The sequence below is a fragment of the Hypomesus transpacificus genome, chromosome 15 (assembly GCF_021917145.1).
Source record: "Hypomesus transpacificus isolate Combined female chromosome 15, fHypTra1, whole genome shotgun sequence".
NCBI classification, from domain to species: Eukaryota; Metazoa; Chordata; class Actinopteri; order Osmeriformes; family Osmeridae; genus Hypomesus; species Hypomesus transpacificus.
Genome location: NC_061074.1, coordinates 5,319,052 through 5,336,889, shown reverse-complemented (window position 1 = coordinate 5,336,889; position 17,838 = coordinate 5,319,052). Strand labels below are relative to the sequence as shown.

Sequence of the window (17,838 nt, the reverse complement as noted above, 5' to 3'; positions counted from 1 at the left end):
AAGATAAAGATGAAGTCTTATAAAACACAAGTTTTAAAGTGCTTGTGTGACTTTGGTTCCGCAAACACTAACCAACATTTTGTTGCACAGTAAAATGTCTGCTGGCATTCAGTGAAGTTGTCCAAACCCGCTCATCACTGCGGTCCCTTACTCACCAGTGCTGGGGTTCTCCGTGGCCTCCGAAGCACTGGAGATCGCATCAGGGGACCTCTCCTCTGGGGGGCTGATGGGGCTGTGGACCCGAGGAGCCCCCCCGACCCCTTCGCCTGGCTCCACGGTGGCAGTGGCCCGGGGGCTTCTCAGAGAGCTGAAGATGGAGGGCTGCTCCACTACTATGGCCTTCTGCTCCTGCATGGAACAGAGAGTAGAACCTCAGTCCCATGTTCTAGAAAGATGAGAACTGTGGCGGATTTTGATCTATGAATGCAGTAACAGTCACACACAAACACAGCGTGACCTAGCACAAAGCTCTCCACTCCCACAACCACAGACTTAACTTCCTAATCTGGAAGTTTGTATATTACCCCAGAATCTTTATATCTATTCGTTCTGTTGAGACCATTGAATACATTCAAAGCTTTTTGTATAGTCAAAGCTGCAGTCTTGCCAAAAACATGCACCAAGGACTTTTGAATTGTAACCAAAGCCGAAAACGTCTACACTGCGTAGTACAAGCGTTTCATGCACTTCACAGAGAAAGACTATTCAGAGAGCACGAGGCCCCGCTCACATATTTGACGTAGTCCTTCCACAGCTGCCACCATTGCATGGAGATGAGGAACCAATTCTGTCCTGGCTGGAGCCCATGTCTGCTCTCCCTCTCCAGCCACCCCCTGGAGAGACACACGCGTGCTTGGCTTGGTATGCTGATCATAAACCTGACATTATACAGTGGTGGTCACATTCTTAATCTCCACAGACAATCGTGCATACCTAATGATTTGGCCCTCCTCTTCCGGGGTGGCGGGTCTCAGTCCCAAGACTATGTGGCACACCTGCAGAGAAGAAAGAGCAGCAAAGGGAAACATCATGAACACCTTATAACACCGCAACTAACACACACACACACACACACTAGGGTACTAACACACAAACATGCAGTCATCCCTCAGAAAAAAATGAGAAGAGTATGTATGTGGATGTGTGTGTGTGTCCTCTGACCTGGAAGAGCAGGTTAAGGAACTCATTGGCGAGAGCGCTCTTCACACTCCATATCTGGTAGTCCTCCAGGGTCAAATGACCCATCTGCGGGAGTCAGATACTAATGAAGTATTTTGGTAGTCACTAACATTCAGTTCTCTTCATATATTGTGGTTTGAGACTAAAACAACACATTCAACCGTCTGTCACAAATTGATACACTCTCCCCCCTCCCCCATTAGTTCATTAACACTATCATCATTGGTATATTGATTCCAGATGTGCCTTCATGATTACTATACATGTTAACCAAACATGAAAATACACAGCAGATCTCCGAGAAGGTTCCCATCACCTTGGTTGTATCATGGGTCTTCAGAATGCCCTCCACAATATCCCGCACGTTCATATGCAACTCCTGAAATGATGAAAACATAATATACAGCTGCAATGGAGACTCAGCAAAGCCTCTATAAAACTGTAGCGAGTATCTAGCCTGACGTTGTCATACTCATAATTCTAGTAAGAATATGTGTCTGAAACTGCTCCGTTGGGCTGTGAGTATGGGGTGTGTTTCAACCGAACTCGTAAAAAAAAAAAAGCCTCTTCGCTCAATTGGATATACCTACAACCAACCCTGACAATTTGACTGACATACTTTTTCCCAAACCGAGCGATCCCATACCCAACTTCTCGACCAAATTTTGTTGTGGGCGGGGCTAAGTTTGGCTGGCAGCCAGGCTTGCGAGTATCTATTTCAGAGCCAAAATTCTCTTCCTTAAACTTATTATGTGAGTAATGCTAAATTAGTTAGAGAGGTCATTCAGAAAGGTCAGGAAATTTGAAACAACAATCCAACAATGACTGTCATGCAGGTAAAGGTCATTACTCCCACTGGAGTTTGGATCCCTACAAAGGATCAAATACAAATACATGGGAATATCAAACTTGGACTGAAGACCAAAGTCAAATCAATGGGGAAAATGATATGTAATAGATTATACAGGTATACATGTTTACAGATTACTTCCTCATCTCTAAATAATAAAAAAGTAATCCTAGCATCTAGCTCAAGAGCTTACAGTTAGTGTGTCTGTGCGATTGTCCTTCCAGACTTCCAGGAGTGCCACGACCATTTCGTGGAGTTCATCTCGAGAAAGAACTCCATCCCGGTCCACATCGAATACTTTAAAACAAACTGTGAGGGCAAAAATTACAAGATTTGCTACAACAAATATAAATGTCCCAAGCTACATGGAATCCATTCCACAATGAGGTGTGTGCTTCCTAAAACACATTCTGCTTCTAATGTGCATTTATCTGCAGGTTCCTGCAGTACATGGTTTAGACAATCAAGTCTATAAAGTCTAAAGTTCCAATGTTTCATCAATTCTGAGTGTGAAATTGTACTTCCACGGTAAGGGTGTTAGTTGGCCCACTCAAAAGACAAGAGCAGAAGGGAAATAAAACAGTGTTGTTTTGATGGCTAAAGATAAAATGTGTCAATTAGTAGAACCCTTTGGATATTATTTATTTCTATTAATTAGAATGGATGACACTGCTTACACTTTTGTCTTTCTGCCTCAGGGCCCCGGCAACATGCAGACAGACCACAGGAGATCTCCTTGAAGTCGATGTGATTGTCCCGATTCTCATCAAAGGCATGGAACAAGCCTGCAAAACAAGATCAATACACCTTTACAAGCTGCGTGGGACTGTCTGTGTGAGTGTGTGAGAGATTAGTAAAGAGCAATGATCTGAGAAAAGTTGTCTTTTCTTAATAGGATGGCCTTCGTTAATTTGTGCTCATGCAAGTATCTGATATGTTACTAAAAGGTTGTGCTTACATAAGTCACCATGTAAGTAATGCATGGTTGCTTACTCTATATGTTCCTGTAAGGATATGTACATTACTGTTTTGAAAGTTTTATGGGTGGTTATCTGGTTACGGGAATTAGATCAAAATGTCCCAATGTCGGTTGTCATAATATTGTATTACCTTCACTAAGTGATGTGTGGATAGGAGGTGAGACCAGAGGGACGAAGGTTTCCAAGTCGAAGCGGCCTGTTCTGGATTGAGCTTTCAACAGCCAGTAGCGCTTCTCCAAGTCAATGATATCTGATTCTTCTACTGCAGGATGGAGGACAAGGAACAGGAAAGATATATCAGAATACTACTACGGAGGAAGGTGTTCATTAAATGACAACCTGATCTCATGACTGTCTGAGACATTTTCTTATGGAAAATAAAAAATATATAATTTTTATTTCGTTTTATATATTCTAAAATATATCTCTATATGCTGATTTTTAACAACAACAACATGAACTTAAAAAGGCAATATGAACTACCTTCACAACATGTTTTCTATTCTGGATTCCATGACCTGCCCTTTAAACAGTTATGTAATTGGCCTGAAAGCTCCATTTAACAGGAGACCATGACTCAACCTAAAAAAAGTGTTTCCGAGGTGCTCCCTAATATAGCTCCCAGGGCCCTGCCAGGCCCAAAGGTCCGGGTCAACAGAGCACACACCCGCTCATCACGCTAATTCGCTGCTTAGGCTAATAGGATTTAAACGCTAGCAAGCTCTGCTATACCCAACTAGTCATTCTGTATGACATGTGTCTAAACACATGTACTTTCTGCAGACAAATACAAAAACTGTCCTCTTAGGGCAGAGAGCAGGCACTGGTATTCCGGGTGCTTTATCGTTTTTGTCTTGTTTAGATAGTTTGCCATCTAAATAACGGTACCAGTAAAAAAAAACAAAGACAACTGCGGGGCAATGTAGCGGGTAAGCTAGCAGTGAAAGCAGATTGGGTCTGTAGATCAAGAAAGGCTTTCCCTTATACCAGGTCCTGGATCTTTCCCCCCTCAAACTCTTGACTGTTGAGTCTACCTGACCTCTGAGATCAATTTAAAAACAGACAAGAGGATACAAGTAATTCATGACGAGGTTTGATGAACCATTAACGGTTCAATTCTCCCATGGCAGAGATGCTCTGAAATGTCAGGGTGATATAGCTATAACAAATAGAACTAGCTAAGACTGAGGATGAAATAAGAGTCTGAAGCACTTGCAGACCAGTGCAGGTAATCAATGATATAAAATGTTAGTTCTAGGATGATGCAGGAAGATGGAATGGCGGAAGTGATAAAAGGCAGATCAATTACTTAAGAGCATGGAGAATGTGTATGTTTATGTGGGATAGGATGGTTGACAACATCCCCGCTTACAAGTGAACATGAAAAAGCAGAATCCAACAAAACACAGGCACTTTTGTCTCAACAATATCCATATAACAACCTAAATCGATAGTCCCCTTGGTCTTATACCAACTATACGGCAATACAAATGGGAGTGTGTATCAAACCCAAATGCCAAACGTAAATGGTAGCGTTAGTTATAGTTTTTGAGTACAGGTTGGGCTAAAGGTGATTAGCGCTCGTAGGCAGCTAGCTGACTATTTCGGGGGGAGGGGGGTTAAGGGTTGGGGGATACTTGCTCATTTGGTTGGCTATTACTCATGGCTGCCGCCCTAGCCTCTGACCACTAATCTATAAAACTCATTACCTGCAGTATGGATCGTCTCCGCCATCTTTCATCTAGCTAAGAGTTGTGATTCACTATTTAAAACCTTAGCTCAGCATGCTAGGCTAAATAGCTACCTGTATTTCATCTGGATCTTGGTGTCTAGATTTGTTTTCAATGCCCAGCATGACATTTGTGCTTGGAAGAGACAAGGGCTAAAACATAATATTTAATAAATGTAATCCAAAATAAAGACAATGAAAATTGGTTCCATTGCCTTGTCAAACAGCTTTTTAGAACATAAGCCAAAGAGTCCTAGATAGGTGATACCTGGTCTGGTAGCAACAAGCATTGCTTTGGACTGCACACTGCAGAATAAACTTTAAACAACTACAGATGATAAAGGTATAGCAGTGAATAATAATCAAGAAATATAACACATAGATGATGGGCAATGGAAGGCCAAACGAGTTTGAGTGAAAGACCTCAAAACTAGAAGACATTACTTTATTTGAAGAGAACTGACCACTTCACACTTTCACTTGAAACTGTAACGACTAACACTAGAGCTGGAGAGGATAAGATAAACAACACACAGCATTCTGTTCACTGAAAAGATTTCACACTGTGAAATGCAAGACAGAAACGGCCCACAAGTGTGTGTGTGTCCGCTGCCTGGTACCCACCTAGAGGAGCGACTCTGTCAGAGTGGCAGCAGAGGTACCATACCATATTCTACCGCATGTGCCGGGGGATGCGGCGCCAGGGTATGGTGTGTACCATACACACTCCACACACACACAGGAAAATCGCTTATGTTAACTGTTAAACACCAACTAACTCATGACGTCCCCCTTGCCAGTGGTAATTCTCATTTCTTCCTTTGGTAATTCCCAATTTTTCCCAGTTGTACTCAGATTATACTCCAATGTTATCCCAAAGGTTTGCTGGTTAGTTAGCCATGTTTGTAGAGTTAAGCCAATTCATGTGCGTCTTACACAGGAGTCAAGAATATGTCCTAGGAAGAGACATGAACAAAGCTCACATCTCTCTCACACCCACACTGCTTACAGAGCTGAGAGGATAATCCAGGAGCAGGCAGCAGATTACAAGCAGTCTCCAGGTCCTCTCCCTGATTGGTCTTGGGACAGGCAACAGCTAAGATCTTTCCAGCTCTCTGTCCTCATCTGACAAAACAAAGCTTGGCTAAATTTACTGTGGTTATTTGCCTAACCGAGGTACACCTTTTGATATATCCTGTCACGTCACAGCATGTGTGTGTGTGTGTGTGGGGGGTGACTCATGGTGATATGGTGACTTAAACAAGGGCAAGGTAGGGTGATTTGGTGACTTTTAATCAAGGGCAAGGTAGGGTGATTTGGTGATTTGAGTCTGGAACTGGACTGTAACAAGTGAATCATTCTCACAATCAGCCATTCTGAGATAATTCTCACAATCAGCCAGCAACTAAACAATTTAGTGGTAAACAGAAGTGAGGGATGAGAGTGATCGGCTGTGCTCCTCACTCTGTCGTGTTAAAGGATTGGTGGCTAGGATGACAGCTATGGAGCTGTGGCAACCCCTCTCCCCTCCATCTCCTTCACCACACCAGGGTCGCTAGAAAAAACTCCTTCAAGGGGTAAGGAGAGGAAAACGCTGGAGGGCTGGGGAGGTCAGACAGAGTGAAGTAAAAGATCCTATGACAAGGGAGGGCATTGTAAAGAAGTGGGAAAGAAAAAGAAAGGGGGAGACAGATTCAAATGCAAGAGAAAGAGTGAGGCCTCACCAGAGTAAAAAAAAAGAAGAGAAGTGTGCCAAAGCGATAAGTGAAGCCAGTCACTCGTAATCATCTCAGTGTCTGCCCTGCCACTCAGAGGGGAATGTGTTTTTTGCTAGCCTTTAACACAGGTTGTGGTGATGATGGGGATGTCGCACTTGTGCAGACATCTGCACCACTGTGTAGTAAGGAGGGGAGGAGGGCAAACAAAGGGAATAAGATAGACCAGGTGGTCAAACACACTAACCTGCACACTTCAATCAGCATTGATATCAAAAGTACATTTTATAGAAGCATGTATAGTGATAGACTTGGTACATAGGCACAGTCACTCACAGTGTGTGACCCCAGCAAGGGTCTGGTAGAAGGTGGGTGTGTCGCTGTCATCCGTGAGGGTGACACACACGCCCCCGGAGAGCAGCCAACGGGAGAAGGTGAAGGCCTCTTTGTTCTGTAGAAGCCAGTTCCTGAAACGCTCATAGTTCACCTTCTCTCCCTGTCAAAACAACCACAACAAACCATTTCATATGAGCACATCAATAAGCGGGAAAGGGTAACAAGGAGATCATAACGCTGGGTAGTCAGAGATGGTAACTGGGTGTTAATAGTGTTGTGCATTTAATGTGAGAGGGCCTGATAGTTAAGATGGGAAGATATTGAAAAATTCATTTGTCTACATTCCCATTGACTGTACTTGACAATCAGTGCATTGGCAAAGGCACATGAAATAATAGATTGACAAGACATCAAGCGAAAATTTCAGAGCGTAGTCATAATTACCCCAGGACTAACTGTTTTCAAACAACTTTAAAATGCACACTATTTTTGTTTAAAAATAAACTGATGTTGTTGCATTTCCATAATCATACACTCCCTTATGCAAATTATGACTTAACTATTCATTTTGCTACTATCTGGTTTACTTTCGAAAGAAAAAACTAAACAAGGGAAAGGCCCCAAAAGATTAGTGCCAAATGTGACTCAACGGGGATGACTTCAAGTGTGTCAGAGCAACATTAAGCTGAGCAGGGTGCGTTTTCTCTCTTCTCTCTCTGTGTTCTCTCTCTCTCTGTGTGTGTGTATTCCACTGAAGGCCAGATATCTTATTTAAAAGCTGAAAAGCCCCAGGTAATCCAGTTAAGGGACAACCCAGGACCCAGCAGCTCTACACACCCGTATGTTTTTGTTATTCTGTACAGAGAGGAAAAACATGTTTTCTTTTTCTCTTTGTAGAGCAGAGTGTGTGACTGTGTGTGTGTGTGTGGGGGGGGGGCATGGGGTGTTTCAGGGTAAATAGATTATTGTCTCCACATTGTTAATAACTATTGAACACTCAATTGTCTGTTTGTGTGCGTAAGTATGGTTGTGGCTTTGAGTGTGTGTTTTTAAGGTTTGTGTGGATGTGAGTGTGTGTGAATGTATGTAAGTGTGTGTGTGTGTGTGTATATCCAAATAAAGGTTGTGGAAAGCCAATAAGGGAGACCCAGTGCAGCTAAGGGGAGACTGAGTAGATCAGAGGATCTAATAGGACAGCAAACGTCCATCAGAGAGTCTGATGGGTGACTGACTGGCTGCTCTGTGAGGGGCGGGGCTGACCTCGCTGAAGCACTTCCTGAGGGAGGGAGGGACTTCCCCGTCCACGGCCCGTAGCATGGTCTCCATGTCATCACGTGCCGCGTAGCCGCCCGACTCGCTGGCGAAGAGGCTGAAGAGGTCTGAGGGGATCAACACACAGACACAGTTAATTCTGGCAGGGCCTGTCTTATCAGAGGCAGGCAGACTGAGTGGCAGTAACAGAGGCAGGTCTGTTCTAGTCATGGCCTTGTCTCTCCACTGCAGCACCACAAACCATCACTCAGACGAGGAGATGTAGGGAGGACAGGAAGGAGTGGAAGAGATTGTCACTAGACATCTGTCAGTGTTTGTGGCGTTGTGTAAAGCCAATGAGGGGAGACTGAGGGCCGTTCAGCCCTGGAATAAGTGGTTCACTGCAGCTGAGAGCAGTGAGTTCACGTCAATCATTCAATTCAAACATTTAATCAAGTTAATTGACACGTTAAAGCAACTATGTATAAATCAAGGGGGGGAGGAAGAGATAGAGGGGAAAAATAGCAGGCAAAGAAATTGGGAGGGTATAGACTTACACTTGGCCTTCTCTTCATCTCGTCCTCGTGTCAGTAGAACCAGACCTACGATGAGGTTGTTAAAGTGCAGACCCTTGGAGGTGCCTCCAAAGGAGTTGTAGATTACCTGGAGGGACAAGTGAGAGACGGACAACAGACAAGGTTCAATTCTTGATTCCATGTATGTATATTATGGTTATGGTTTGGTCGGCACTTGATCAACCAATCAAAATGACAACAAATGGGATTTCATGGTATTTAATAAACGTAGAACTAATGGAACGATATATATCTGGTTCACATTACTGCATATTTTTACAGACTGCGTAATTATTTTATGAAATCCCTTTGTACGACTGTTTGCAGTTCTACAGTCAAAAGCATTTAAACCAGAAAATGAACTAACGCTATCTTAGCATAGCATGTTCTAAATGGAGGTTACAACCATGGTGGTGCAGTGTGCTAGCAAGCTACATTTCCACCATTGAGGCTACATCATTGCATCACAATTGTGAGGTGAAGTCGTACAGAGTGGTGCTTTGTCGACAAGTTCATGCTATACTCGACTGCTACCAGACACAGGCCACCTCACCGCTCTTTGAGCAGAAAAGCCATGCACAAGATGGAGCAAAGAGAAGAGCACAGAGGAACCAGGACGGTTGTGTAAAAGGATGGAAGATGTCTGAGATATGACAGCATGAGTGAGAAAAGCAGTGTGACAACATTTGCCAAGCTCCAGTTATGACCTTCCTCCTGGCCTTCCAACACCGCATGCTCCTTTCCAGGAACTAAGAATACTGGAAAATCTAGTATTTGCTAAAGCCACAAGGTATCCGTCGACCCACTGCAGCGCTAGACAGTGTGCTTCACTCTAGGCTAGTGTGTGAAGATGAGAACCTGATGTGATGAGCATGTGTTCGCTCTTAGAGTGTGTGGAGCATGTACACAAACAAAATGTTTATTTTGGGATCAGTTAAAGCTGTCAAATCCTAAATACATTCTTCCACCTTCATGCCTCAATCAAGGTGAGGACATACAATGTCAATATGGTCCATAAAGTATGTACATGTTGACTTATTGACAGACAAACTCGGGGGGGGGGGGGGGGGGGGGTAGGAAGAAATCCAGAGACAGAACTGGAGCACAAGACGGAGGGAGAGAGAGCAAATGATCAAGATGAATGGAGGCAAATGTGAAAGGAAGTCAGAGGAGCCGGGCAGAGACAGGAATCTAAAAAGAGCGAGCGGCAGAAGGAGAAGTGGAGGATGTCAGAGTGTTATGCTAGCCGCTTAATCGTTTTGCTGCCGGACACATTTCACCTGAACTTGACAGCCAGAGCTTTCAAAATACATTACTTCTGGAAATGGCTCAACAAAAAAATAACAAAGAGCAACCTTTAGCCTCAGAGCAAACTTATAGCTCTGAGGAACTCAACTAGGAATGTTACCTGATAAATAACAGTCACGACTCTGATAGTAGAACAAATACTCAATTAACCTATGGTCAATGATTTTATGACAGGTCTAGCCACTGATAAAACTTACTTCACTGACGACTAACAAGAAAACACAATAGGACACCACTAATAATGTAACAAATGATTTAGAACAGCGCAAACACAATTGTTGGCCAAAGAAAAAACTGTCTGTTTGAATAACTGGGCAGAACCAAGAGCAGGAAGCAAGGGTAGGGGAGGTGGAACTAGAAATGCTGAACATCAAACTGCTTAATATAGCTTCGACAAACATAAGGAACAATAGTGTGTTACATGAACCCCATCAAGCAAGTCATGGGAATTCTATGCTACTAGCTCTACTTTTCAATGACTTCTCACTTCCACTTTTATCTCACTTATATTGTAAAAAAAAAAAAAAATTCATGTCAAAGTAAATTTTATTTATGTCTATTGTTGGTCCAAATGGAACGTTTATTGATTCTAGACCCTGATGCCTAGAACTTGAAGTATTTTAGAGTACTTTTTCCACAGAGGACAAACTAAGATAAAATACATATAAATTGAAGATCTTGAAATTGAACAGAGAAAATACTAATCTCTTCCTCATTTCATTAAAGAAGGATCGTCAAGACAGGCATTTTTTGTGCAGCTCAAAAGATTTTGAGGCCGTTTCTAAAGCCAGACCCATTATAAAACAGAAGGTCCCATATCTGATGTTCTAATGAGGGAAATCATTATCTCAAAGCCACCATTCCACCCTCCCTTTCATCTTTACATCAGTTCTTGAGGAAAAAATGAAACATTTAAAATCAGACACGATTAGATGGGGTTTTGTCTGGACAGAGATTACAATGCCAATTTTGCCATCAGTATAGCCAGGTTCACATCTTGGACTAATTGAGACTGTAGACTCCTTTGAACTCTCTGGCTATTGCCGTTTGCCGTTTTAGAATCATCGTCTTGGCTGTCCAATGGCCTAACTGCTCCCATGGCAACCGGCTCAGAAGGAAGTAAAGGGAGAGAGACAGAGAGAGGATGAGGGATGAGAAAAAGAAGGAAAGTCAAAACAGACAGAGAAGGGCATTAAGGGATAGAAAGAGAGACAAGATGAAGAAAGGAAGAATGAGGCTGCAGGGATTAGTAAACAGTGTTTATGCAGTTTAGCAGATGGAGGTTGTCTACTTTGTGGAAATTGGTATTGGTATTGTGGGCCTTTAAATGATCGCTGAGATCAATCAAGTACACTTTTAAGCGTTGTTCTTTATTAAGGCATATATTGTCTGTATGATAGCTTGTGAGCAAAACCTCTAGTCAGAAAAAAACAAAACAAAAATATATTCAAAGACAAACTTTGTGATATAACTAGTTATACAGGCAGTGCCCTGACTATGATTACAGAAAAAAACTGTCAGAACTTGTGCCCTTCTGAATAGTGACCTCCTGCTATACTTTCTATATTTGTATGTTGCTCCGGATTAAAGCAAAATAAAACATCAATGTAATGTACAAACTTTGGTGAAAAAGAGAAACCATGCAACACAGATCTCTGAGGCCGGGACTAGAAGCTCTATTTCTTAACATTGTTTGGCTGAATGTGGATCTAGAATCCAGCCTCTAGCTGGATTTCTATACTGTTTGACTCATCCCACAGCTTGCACAGTGCCATTGTAGTGCTTAAGTCTTCTGTGTACTCTGGTGTATCAGGTTTTGGAGTTCTGATTCATGGGAACTGATAGTCAGCCTTTTGATCTGAATGACAGCCTGTTGTTTGACCCTAGGTCAACCCTCTACGGACACAATGAAGCTTGAGTCGCCATTGGCTAGTACATTTCTAATTTTACTCGCCAGACTTTTTACATGAAATGCATGAACAATGCAAGTACATTATCTGTCAGAATTATACTTTAGGTTGCATATGGATTTATTCTATCATTTTTTAGCAAATGTCTTTCTCTTGCTACTTGACTTCAGCCACCTCTCTAGTGCTGACAATGGTTCATAGGCCTACTGCTGAAGCTCTGGGCCTTCTGTTGAAACAAGGATCAGGTCTGAAAGGCGTGAGGATGTGAGACCGCTGTGGACATCTAATTGTATTCTCTTTTGTGCACTGAAGGCTCTTTCGCTGTTGGCAGAGCTGATTAGCAGAGCAAGAATAAACTAAACAAGGAACAGTAGGCTTAATCTTAAATTGTTTTGATGACAAACAAAAAAGTATTGAGCGTTTTCTGCTCAGACTGGAATTGTAGGCTAGCTTGTTTGCATCCATCTCTTTGTGCGTGACGAGTGCCATAAATAAAAGTCGATCTTTTTGTGAGATGGTGCGTCATTGAAATCTGCGCTAAACTTATTATTTGCCTCTAACTCAGTCACAGGTGACTGAAATTGAACAATTTACTATCCATTGGCTAATTAAAGATCATTTTTAGTCGCCCAGCGTTAAGTTTGGTCGCATTAGCGAGTGATTTACTCGCATTGTAGAGGGTTGTCCTAGGTTCTAATAACATGCACAAACAAAGACGGAAAGAAAGACAAGCAGACAAAGTCAGACAGACTCAAAGTGCAATGGGGTTCCTAGCTGCAGAATGAGGGTGCTTGATAGAGAGAGAGCTAATAAAAGGGACACTGGTATGAGCCTTCAAAGTGTTGGTGAGGGTGTGTGAATGTGGGTACACTTTACCTCTGTAACCTTAGGTGGGACCCCATCTCCAAGAACTTCTCGGTAGAAGCATTGCTCGGTCATGTAGCAGGACAGGCCACTGGTCCTCTTGAAGGCATCCTTCAATCGTTTGAGTTCCACATCAGTCACTTGAGAGAGACAGAAGGGAAAGAGGGAACAAGAGCGAGATGGAAGGGTGAGAGAGAGAGAGAGAGAGAGAGAGAGAGAGAGAGAGAGAGAGAGAGAGAGAGAGAGAGAGGGGGGTAATAAAAAGATGAAAGAAGAAAATAGAAGGGTATGAAAAAAGAAGAGGAAGACAGAGAGGGTCAAATTAGAGGCTAAACATACAGAGATGTCGATGAGAGGCCAGTGTAGGCAGTAACATCCACCACTATAGGGCCTGTGTTGAGGGAGGTACCACTGCAGGGCTGCTAGAAAGGTCATCCACACCTCCACACTTGTCCCTGCTCCAGTTAAGGCAGGTGACTTACGACTGCAGGCAGGACGCTGGACTCAGTGTGTGCACACACAGTGCTTAGTACTCTTGCCAGTTTACACACACACACAAACACACACACAAGAAGTCATTGAACTGTGATTCGCTCCCTCCCCTTACACACGAAGTGCGTTTTGCTTCAATCTCTCCCTACCCTATGGAGTCTCCTTCAGCAGACATTTGCCAAGTCCCTCCCTTACAGGATAGCGGCAGCAGTAGTCTACATCAAACACATTCGTTCTCATAGTAATTCAACTTACTTGGGTTAAACCCAAGTTATTACTCTGGGTCAACTCTGGTGTCATATATCAGGATGTAATAGTCTTTGTGTGTGTGACTGGAATTAAAACCCAAAAGCTCTCAAGCTCACAAGTTCTAACAGCTAAGAAGTCCAGAATTATACACCTACAACCTTATTTATAAATATGCAATACACAGTCACCTAGAGTCCTAGCGACATACCTCCACCTAACTTAGGAAGAAAAATCATAACTACTTATTTGCCCCACTCAAGAGCACGGATCAATGGTACTCATAATAGTTCAAGTTCCAGTCTTATTTGTCAGGTACACAGAACAACACAAGGTTAGACTGGGCACTGAAATTCTTAAGACAAGACAACGCAAGCACCTGGCATAACATAACATATAAGTACACAGAACATAATTTACATATATGCTGAGCTTAAATAAGTGAAACTTCCTAAATAAACAGATAGCAATAAATAATCGACTATACAAACACTAATACTAAAACTTCCTAAATTACAGATAACAATAAATAGTACACTATACTAACCCTAAATGCACATACAACCTGTTTCAACCCTATAACCTATTCTAATCTAAGTGGAGTACAGTACAATAGTGCAAATTTGCAGATTAGTGACTAAGTCAATGACCATACAGGAGCCTGGTTTCGAGGTACAGTGAAGTACAGTAGTGCAATGTTACTGATAGTGCAACCAGTAGCTGAAAGTGACAGTGTATAAGTGACTAGTGTGCAGTAAAACAATGTCCATATCAGTGTCCGTGTCCATTCAGGAGCCTGATGGCCCTTGGGTAGAAACTGTTGTCCAGTCTGCGTGTGCGCGACCGGATGTTGCGGTAACGCCTGCCAGAAGGCAACGGGGTAAAGAGACTGAAGGATGGGGGGGGAACAGTCTCTTAGAATCCTGCCGGCTTTCACTTTTACTCAATACTCAAACACGTGCACACACTACCCACCTCTCCTTCCAATCATTTACCCTAGTGCTCCGACATGGTAGGGTAGACAGTCAATCTCTCTCTCCCATTAACATTTACCCTAGTGCTCCGACATGGTAGGGTAGACAGTCAATCTCTCTCTCCCATTAACATTTACCCTAGTGCTCCGACATGGTAGGGTAGACAGTCAATCTCTCTCTCCCATTAACATTTACCCTAGTGCTCCGACATGGTAGGGTAGACAGTCAATCTCTCTCTCCCATTAACATTTACCCTAGTGCTCCGACATGGTAGGGTAGACAGTCAATCTCTCTCTCCCATTAACATTTACCCTAGTGCTCCGACATGGTAGGGTAGACAGTCAATCTCTCTCTCCCATTAACATTTACCCTAGTGCTCCGACATGGTAGGGTAGACAGTCAATCTCTCTCTCCCATTAACATTTACCCTTGTGCTCCGACATGGTAGGGTAGACAGTCAATCTCTCTCTCCCATTAACATTTACCACTCAAAACAAGACCATACACTCCCGGGGAAAGGGGAGTGGGTATTAAAAAAAATGGCTAAATGTAGATAAGCTTGCTTTCTTTCACTTTTCTCTTTCGAAAGTCTTTAGGTCCATTACAAAGGAAAGGGCAGTGCTGGTCAACTAGACACTGAACCCAGCCTTCCCTTTTTCTAAGTGGGGAAAGTATTCTTGGTTTCACATTCTGTGTCATCGTCAAATAGTGTAAACGCTTGTGAATTGGTGAAATTGATCAATTAATGATATAGTACCTGACAATGCAAAAACATTTCAAGATTGGGTACTACAAGGTTTCTAATGTAATTGTAAGCAATATAAATAATGGCAATTGATCTTGCTGTAGCGTTTGAGAGCTCATCATCTTGACTGTGTTCCATGCACCTTCACCCTGGTGAAGCCGGTCTCGCTCAATCTCAACAGTGACACGGCACTTAATAAATAGCTTCTGCTGGTGCCTCCATCAGCACTGCAACTGACAGCTGATCCATAACACAACCTTCAATCATTGGACCATAGTCCACATGCTAGTGTTGGGGGAAGGGCATGGGGTGCCATATGTAGGTTAAGTTTAATGTCCATTTGCTTTGTTCTCAGTTTCTGATGCACTGAACTTGTCAAGTACAAAGTTCAACAGGACGTTATGGTGTTGCTTTGGCTTTTACACCATGTTGTATCTACTAGGCTATACTGAGCAGAAGAACTGCAAACTGCAAAGGCCTACTGAGAATAAGGTTGCTACTTAGAAAAGGATTTTGGATTGAGCTACAATCATGATTTTATCAAGGCTTTTGCTATTCTATATCTGGCAAATAACATTTAATTCCTACTCCTTTATATAGACCTACGAATGAGTGACAGTTTAAGAACAGACCTATGATTTATGACTTCACAAGATAATAGAAACATGTTTGCAATTAAGTGAAAGAACCAACAAAAACAAAGCCAATTCAGAATATAGGACACTGATTGTATTGTGATGATGTGACGTAATGGTCGTAATTCTGAGACATTGGGCTAGTTTATGCAAAAGCTACCATTCAGAACTGGATAAACAATGGATCTAATTCTTCACAATTGACCAAAGGACTTCTTTACATGGGCACATGCGCACACACACAAACACAAAGTCACTCAGCTGCAACAGTGTTTACCACATACGCGCAGTCACACAAAAAGTGTGTGTAAGCACACTCGTCTACACAACAGTCCACACGCTCCATAATGAAAGCGACAAAGAGGCAGACACCAGGCACGCTCTCCCACGGCAACTCTATCAATGCAGCTTGCCATGTTAGCCTGAAATAACACAGGCCTGGTAGACTGACATGGACAGCGAAGCTAGGCTGAAATAAAACACTGGAGAGCAGTGTCTATGCCTGCATGTAGTCTAGCTTTGTTAGGTCACATAAGTTCAAGTCCCATACCCTGTCATTATGTTTCCTTTCCAGCCTACACTCTGTCCAGGCAAGTGAGCAGGTGAACCATGATCTGTGTGTCAGACCGTATCTTTTCAGACCAGATAAAAGAGCCTGTGCATTGCCAATGACTCATTGCAAGGACACAGCAAGGACTGTGCCTTAACATTACTTGAAGGCTACATGACTCCTGCTGAAGGACAATTATATCAGTCCACCTACTGTGAATAACCCTCTTTTCCAAATAGCCTATGCAAAGTTCACTTAACATTGTGTCATTTAGCTGTCACTTTTGAGGTGAGATTCAATCCTGCAATCTCTTGGTCTCTTGTCAAATGCTCTACCACCCAGCTAAGCTGTACCTGCCCCCCCAACCCCACCACCACCAGACACACAATCTACACAAAATCCAAATGCCAGTATTATATGAAAGCCTTGGCGACAGCAGTAGGCAAATATGTCCTAAACCACCACAGACTGGAAGGGCAGGTACAGGAAGGTGTTGCTGCACGCAAAGCATTGGGCGAACTATGCTTATTTATTAAGGAACAGGGAAAGAGATAAGCCCTGCAGATACTGCGACTAACAGGTGCCAGTTCCAGGTAGTGGCTGCATTTCAGGTGAGGGAACATAGTCAGTGCCCAAACATGACTGAAGGTGGTTCGTTAATGAAGTGACACTGACACTGACAGATCTCCATGTGGGACCACACAAGAGAAGACTCAAGGTCTAAATGTTCTCAGTTCAAACGTCAAACTACTCAAGTGCTCAGACACATAATTATAGTCTAAACCTACTGAGTCATTTAAATGGGACAACAGAGCACCACCACAGAGAAAAGAGAAATAAAGTCAACAACAATCACCAGAGCTAACAAACTGTTCTAAACCTACTGAGTCATTTAAATGGGACAACAGAGCACCACCACAGAGAAAAGAGAAATAAAGTCAACAACAATCACCAGAGCTAACAAACTGTTCTAATCTGGGTCCGTACATCTTTAATATGCCAGTCATAACTGACTTAAAAGGACTGATCTGCACTAGCTTAGCCACATGGCTGAGGCAGGGGGCACTGGAGTGTTCTTCTTTGCCATGTTCCAAACCTACTGAGAGATTACCACAATGACAGTGTTACTCATGTGGGAAGACAAGATGGAACTCCCCTCACCACCTTCCTAGCAACAAGAAATAGGTTACAGCCTACACCAACAACCTAAAATATGTAATGTTTTACTATACATCATTACTGGCCAACTACCAGGGACTACAGTTTTTTTTTAGATGGTTGATTAATTTAGGTCTAAAGCAATGGAGACATCCTAAGGCAGAGAATGACAATGACTCCTGGGCTAAAATATTAAGGATGTGCCGTTTGTTGACATACACCGTGTGCCATACGGTCCTAATCTTTCTAAGAACTGCCATGTAATCTCTGTTGACATCTCTCTGCTCATTTCAGCTGTGACATGGAACACAGTCATGTGATCAGCAAGATATTTGGTTTGT

At 42.8% G+C, this 17,838-nt stretch overlaps 1 protein-coding gene across 2 annotated transcripts in view; it reads right to left on the bottom strand.

The window, feature by feature from the left end:
- usp32 (ubiquitin specific peptidase 32) overlaps positions 1-17,838 on the bottom strand; it is a 35,065-nt gene that overhangs the window by 15,378 nt on the left and 1,849 nt on the right. For both annotated transcript variants that reach the window (XM_047035267.1, XM_047035268.1), the window contains exons 2-13: positions 12,710-12,837; positions 8,598-8,703; positions 8,050-8,168; positions 6,790-6,949; positions 3,140-3,271; positions 2,707-2,814; positions 2,223-2,338; positions 1,496-1,558; positions 1,162-1,245; positions 934-995; positions 731-833; positions 156-348 (exon numbers count right to left, since the gene is read on the bottom strand). In XM_047035267.1, coding sequence (XP_046891223.1) covers positions 156-348; positions 731-833; positions 934-995; positions 1,162-1,245; positions 1,496-1,558; positions 2,223-2,338; positions 2,707-2,814; positions 3,140-3,271; positions 6,790-6,949; positions 8,050-8,168; positions 8,598-8,703; positions 12,710-12,837 — 1,374 coding nt within the window. The remainder of the gene's footprint in view (positions 1-155; positions 349-730; positions 834-933; positions 996-1,161; positions 1,246-1,495; positions 1,559-2,222; positions 2,339-2,706; positions 2,815-3,139; positions 3,272-6,789; positions 6,950-8,049; positions 8,169-8,597; positions 8,704-12,709; positions 12,838-17,838) is intronic.